We start from the raw sequence: 5,311 nt of genomic DNA on the forward strand, positions 1-5,311 counted from the left end.
TCTGCGCCTCCCAGCCGGTAAACTCCGCTCCCCCAGCTCTGGAAGTGTCCAGTCAGCCCGGTCTCCAGAAGACGAGCCCGAAGGTCGAGGGCAACCCCACCTCCGCATCCCTCTGCGCAACTGCGAAGCTCTGTGCTGTGAGCGCCGGCGTTGACAGCGGACCTGCGCTGTGGCCCTGAGCCGCGGGGACCCCCGGAGGCGCGCGGACTCCCTTGCGCAGACCCACCTGCACCCCCACGCCGCCTCGCCTGCAGTGAGGCCTCCGCCCAGGCTCGTCCTCACAGCCGGGCTGGCGCTGGCCGTGGTTGGGGGGTCGGGTGGGGCAGCTCGTGGGCCCCCCGCGAGGCCGGACCTGTCCACGCAGTCGCCAAGTTCAACTGGAGAACAACGTTTAATCTGCTCTTCCACCGAATCGACGTTTTTCTCGAAATGTCATGTTCGATATGGTTTCATTAGTAGGAGCGGGGGGGCCGGCTTGGGCCGGGTTCTGACCCTCAGACACCCGTGTTGGTGACGGTGCTGGTCCCGCCTGGGGCAAAGGGAAGGCAGAAAGCGGCGTCAGATCGGAGAGTAGACTAGGCTTGGCGGGGGCTCTACCCATCCCTCCCAAAGTTTGCTGACCGAATAAATGAGCGCATATAGGCCTGGAGAGGGTTTTGCACTCAATCGAAAGCGGTGGGGGTCGGGGAGGTGGTTGAACGGGATTGTTCTTGGCAGGAAATAAGCTCTCTTTACTATGGCTTGTTGTCAAACACAGGTAACCCCAGACTTGCCGAATACGATGATCGGATCTTAAAGCCCGGGTGCAGAGGGTCTGACAAGACGGGGCAAAACCTGAAAACGTAAAGTGGCTGGGGCAGGGTTGGGGGGGCGGTACTGGCAGCGAGGACTAAGGCTGCACAGCACGTGCAGGGCAGACGGAGAATGGAAGTTCGAGTCTCAGCTGCTACCGGGGGTTTGGTTTGAGAGCTTTCCAGAACGCCCCCCAGAACTGCCCTACTGCAAGCGTGGAGTAGGTGAGAGCAGGCAGGACTTGCGAAGAATTTCTAAGTGCTGGGGAGGAGATAAGAAACTGGGGTAAAAGTGGACCAATTAAAGAGCTGTAAAAATTTGTCTTCCCTAGAAATTCACAGCTGCAACAGCGGAGTAGATGAAGGGGAAGGACCTTCTCACACTTACCAAGTGAATTCTCCTAAAGCGCCAGGAATGCAATTCTGCAAAGGACCCCTCCTCCAGACCGGGAGAGCCGCAGGGTCTCTAGAAACTTGCTTTCTCTGGAGAGTATTTCCTGATGCGCATCTTCCTCTGGCTTCCCTCCCACCGGGTCACCTGGAGCCAAATGACAGTGAAACCTTTCTGGTTGCAAAGTTCTTTCAGAAATTCTATTAGAAACAACAAAGTTCTTTCTGTTCTAAAGAAATGGACTATAAGCCCTTAGAAGTCATCCATCTAGGGAGAAAATTGTTTTAATTATAAATGTCCAAATTCCAATTGCTTCATTTGATACTTGAACAACCACCCTCCACCCTCCCCCACCCTGCTTTTGAAAATTCTAATGCTTTTTAAAATTGCCTTTTATTTTTCCTTAGCAAATGTTGGCCACTACATTCTGTATTGATCTCAAATGGTGCCCCACTTTATTCAGATGAAAAATCAATGTCTCTAGAAAAAAGAAAAACAAACGGAGAATATATTTAGTTTCCTCCCATTTTTTCTCTTCTATCAGTTTCATAAGTACTGAATCCCATTATTTTAAAACTCAGGACCTTTTCAACTTCAACTATTTAAGTTTTGAAAGCCATTTTGAAAATTGTTTCTGATACCTATAATGAATACAGATTATAAAACTGAATTGTTTAACTGGGAGGAAATAACTTTTTTTTAAAGATTTTTTTAAAATTATTCATTTGACAGGAGAGAGAGAGATCACAAGTAGGCAGGCAGAGAGAGAGGGGGAAGCAGGCAGAGAGCCCAATGCGGAGCTTGATCCCAGGACCCCAAGATCATGACCTGAGCTGAAGGCAGAGGCTTAATCCACTGAGCCACCCAGGCGCCCCTATTTTTATTTTTTGGAAGACTTTATTTATTTGAGAGAAAGTGTGTGTGTGTGTGTGTGAGAGAGAGAGAGAGAGAGAGAGAGAGAGAGAACAAGCAGGGGGAGGGGCAGAGGGAGCAGGATCCTTGCTAAGCAGGGAGCCTGACCTCCGGCTTGATCCCAGGACCCTGAGATCATGACCCCAGCAGAAGGCAGATGCTTAACTGACTGAGCCCTGCCAGGCGCCCCAAGAACTAAGTTTTGAAAGAAGTTCCATCTGGAAAGCAATTTTTGAGACATAATATGAAATAAACGACGTAGTGTAATGATTTCGCATTTTATTTAGTCTATATAGCTAGCTTTTGATTTTAACATCTTTCCGCAGAAGGTGACACATCAGACACACAGAGCAGAAACAAATGTGTCAAAATTAAAATTCCATGTTACACATCCATTTCATAAAGAACATAAGTATTTTGCATTGGTGGTATTTACAATTTCTAGGGAGTGAACAAGGGGAAACAAGTTGTGCATTGGACATTTATATTTTCTTTTTCTTTCTTTCTTTTTTTACCAGAACAAAATGTCCCACTCACGTTCGAACTTCCTCTGGAAATGTGTAACCGGAAGAGCCCCGGAAGCCACAACTGAAGGCTGGAAAAGAAAGGGCAAGTGTTGCCTCCGGCCGAAGTTTATGTCCCGGTTGTCTGAACAGCATCCAACTTGAGCTTTGTACATACTTTGCAGCGACCCTAACTGTATGGTTCAGTTAGTGGTTGTTCGGCTGTGGGATTCAGATGCATCCGCGTTGTCCCTGCCTTGCAGGGTGGTGAGGATGAGAGCCGAAGACCAAAAGAGCGGGACCCCTCTTCGCTCTGCGCTATGCCTTGGCTGCAGGTGCGCCCGGCGGAGTCAGCGCCAGGACAAAGTGTGGATGCTACTCAAAAAGCTGGCAAGATACCCTCTCTGCCGGAAAGGCTGGCCACCGTGGTCAGCCGAGAGCCTTCTGCTCCAGGCTGACACCCCAGCAGCGCCGCGGGGGCGGACAGGTGTTGGCCCAGCGGAGCGCCCTCGCTGGGAGTGCAGCCGCGGGTGCATTCCTGCTGCTGGGGCTGCGGCAGCGGCTGCTGTTGCCCTAAAATCGTTCGGGCAGCGGCCGCGGCGGCCGCAGCGGACACGTGCAGCAAGGGGTTAGCGGCCCGGTGGTGCCACAGGCACGACGGGCGCTGCAGCAGATGGCAGTAGCCCCACGGGGTCGGGGGCGGACTCTGCGCGGCCCTGGTGCCCCCTCCCCGGACCCCGTGCATGAGACTCTCGATACTGAAGGGTGAGCATCCGTCTCCCAGACGCGCCGCCGGCGCCTTTTCCTCCTCCCGAGGCTGCGAGCGCAGAGAGGGCTGCAGGGCAGAGAGCGCGCCTGGGGTGGCCAGGTCGGCGCCTTGCGCTTTCTTGGGCGTCTCGGCGCGGGCCGGGGCCGACAGCAGCAGGTAGCGAAGCGGGTGAGGGTGCAGGAGCGCGCACGGGCGGCTCGCGGCGGCGGCGGCGGCGGCGACGGGGTAGGGCCCGGGGACTGGCTGCGGCGGGGCGGGCGCCCCGAGCAGCAGGCCCGGGTAAGGGCCGTGCAGGGCGGCGGGCGCGGCGGGCAGGGCCAAGGGGTGGTGCAGGTGGACTCCCGGGGGCGGGTGGTGGCGCTTGAAGCGCTTCCTGCGGCGGAGGAAGCTGCCGTTGTCAAACATGTCCTGGGAGGCGGGGTCCAGGCTCCAGTAGTTGCCCTTGCCGGGGTGGCCGGGCTCGCGGGGGATCTTGACGAAGCAGTCGTTGAGCGAGAGGTTGTGGCGGATGCTGTTCTGCCAGGCGGGGAACTTGCGGCGGTAGTAGGGGAAGCGGCCGCTGATGAAGGCGCAGATGCCGCTGAGCGTGAGGCGCTTGTGCGGGCTCTGCAGGATGGCCATGGTGATGAGCGCGATGTACGAGTAGGGGGGCTTCGCCGGCTGCGGGCCGTCCCCAGAGGCCGCCGCAGGGCCGCTCGATGCCCTGAACTTGGAGGAGTCGCTCGGGGCGCCGCCGCTCTCGGGGGGCTCTCGGGGAAGCGCGCCCGCGCCCCGCCGCGCCTCCTGCGTCCCCGGCGGTTGCAGCTCCCCTAGGAGCCGCTGGCTCTCCTCCGTCTCTCCGTCTTCCTCTTCCTCCTCCTCGTCTTCATCTTCCTCCTCTCCCAAGATGTCGATCTCACCGTCTTCCCCGTCGGAGCTTGGGAGGCTGCGCTGCGGTGCGGGGCGCAGGCGCTCCGGTTTTGGCAAGTTCATGGAGGAGCAGGTCCCGCAGACGCCGGGGAGGTGGCGGCGGCTCACCTGGCTCGTGGGGGACTGGCCTGGAGCTCTGGGTTAAGAATGTTCCAAAAAGCAGAAACCCTTGCCGTTGCCCTTTTGGTGGTGTCCTTTTCTGTTGGTTTCTCCTCGTTTCCAACACCGTCCAGCAAAGATGCGCTTTGCCTTTTATTAAGGCTTCTTGGAGTCCCTGTGTGGTTGGCTCCCCCTCTCCTTTATACCCCTTCTTCCCCTACCTCTGAGAGCTTCCACTCCCTCCCGACGCAGTCCAATGATGAGGGTCCTCTGCACGTTCCCGACAGGGCAAGAACCTTCAGCCTCCTCCTACCTACAGCCACCCGCCAGCAAAGATGTGCTTGTTAAAGCCCTTCGGAAACGTGCACATAAAGAAGAGGCAGGAAAGTATGGTACCCAACCATCTAGGGCTACTTCCACTCAGGCCTCTCCCCTGGAGGACAGAAAAGGTGGGGGGACAGTAAGTGTCTGGTGCTTGACTGTAAAACAATGTGTAACAGTAAAAGTATGTTTTCGTGTTTCATAGCTGGTGATTCACCCATTTTCATGGGTCCTCATCCACAATGATGCACTGAAACATTCTTAATGTCCTAATAAGTACATCCGTGAACTCAGGGGGGTGTGAGGAAAGCTTGCATGTTCCCTTCTACTCCGCACCTTAGCTCCACAAAATGTTCTTCCCGGCTCAGCTTTCCAGAAAAGGCTGAAATGTCCTTGGCATTAAGTTATGGAAGTTCAGGGTGGAAAGAAAGCAGGAGAGTTAAAGAGAAGTCCCCTTGCATCACGGATTCTTGAACTTCTTTGAACACTGAACTGCAGCATGAAATACATTTCATGTCATGATCTTGGATAGATAGATTTCCGTAACTAAATTGGGTTTCATGAAACAAGTGATCACTGTTTTTTTTTTGTGTGTTTTTTTTTTTTTTTTTTTTTT

At 54.8% G+C, this 5,311-nt stretch overlaps 1 protein-coding gene across 1 annotated transcript; it reads right to left on the reverse strand.

Annotated features, from left to right (window-relative positions):
* Positions 1-3,146: 3,146 nt before the first annotated feature.
* Positions 3,147-4,338, reverse strand: LOC132025185 (forkhead box protein D4-like 6). Its single transcript, XM_059412327.1, is given in 2 exon segments — positions 3,147-3,437; positions 3,439-4,338. Coding segments are annotated over 2 exon segments (1,167 nt in total). The 3' UTR covers positions 3,147-3,170.
* Between the last annotated feature and the right edge of the window lie 973 nt (positions 4,339-5,311).

Source organism: Mustela nigripes, chromosome 9, assembly GCF_022355385.1.
Source record: "Mustela nigripes isolate SB6536 chromosome 9, MUSNIG.SB6536, whole genome shotgun sequence".
Lineage (NCBI taxonomy): Eukaryota > Metazoa > Chordata > Mammalia > Carnivora > Mustelidae > Mustela > Mustela nigripes.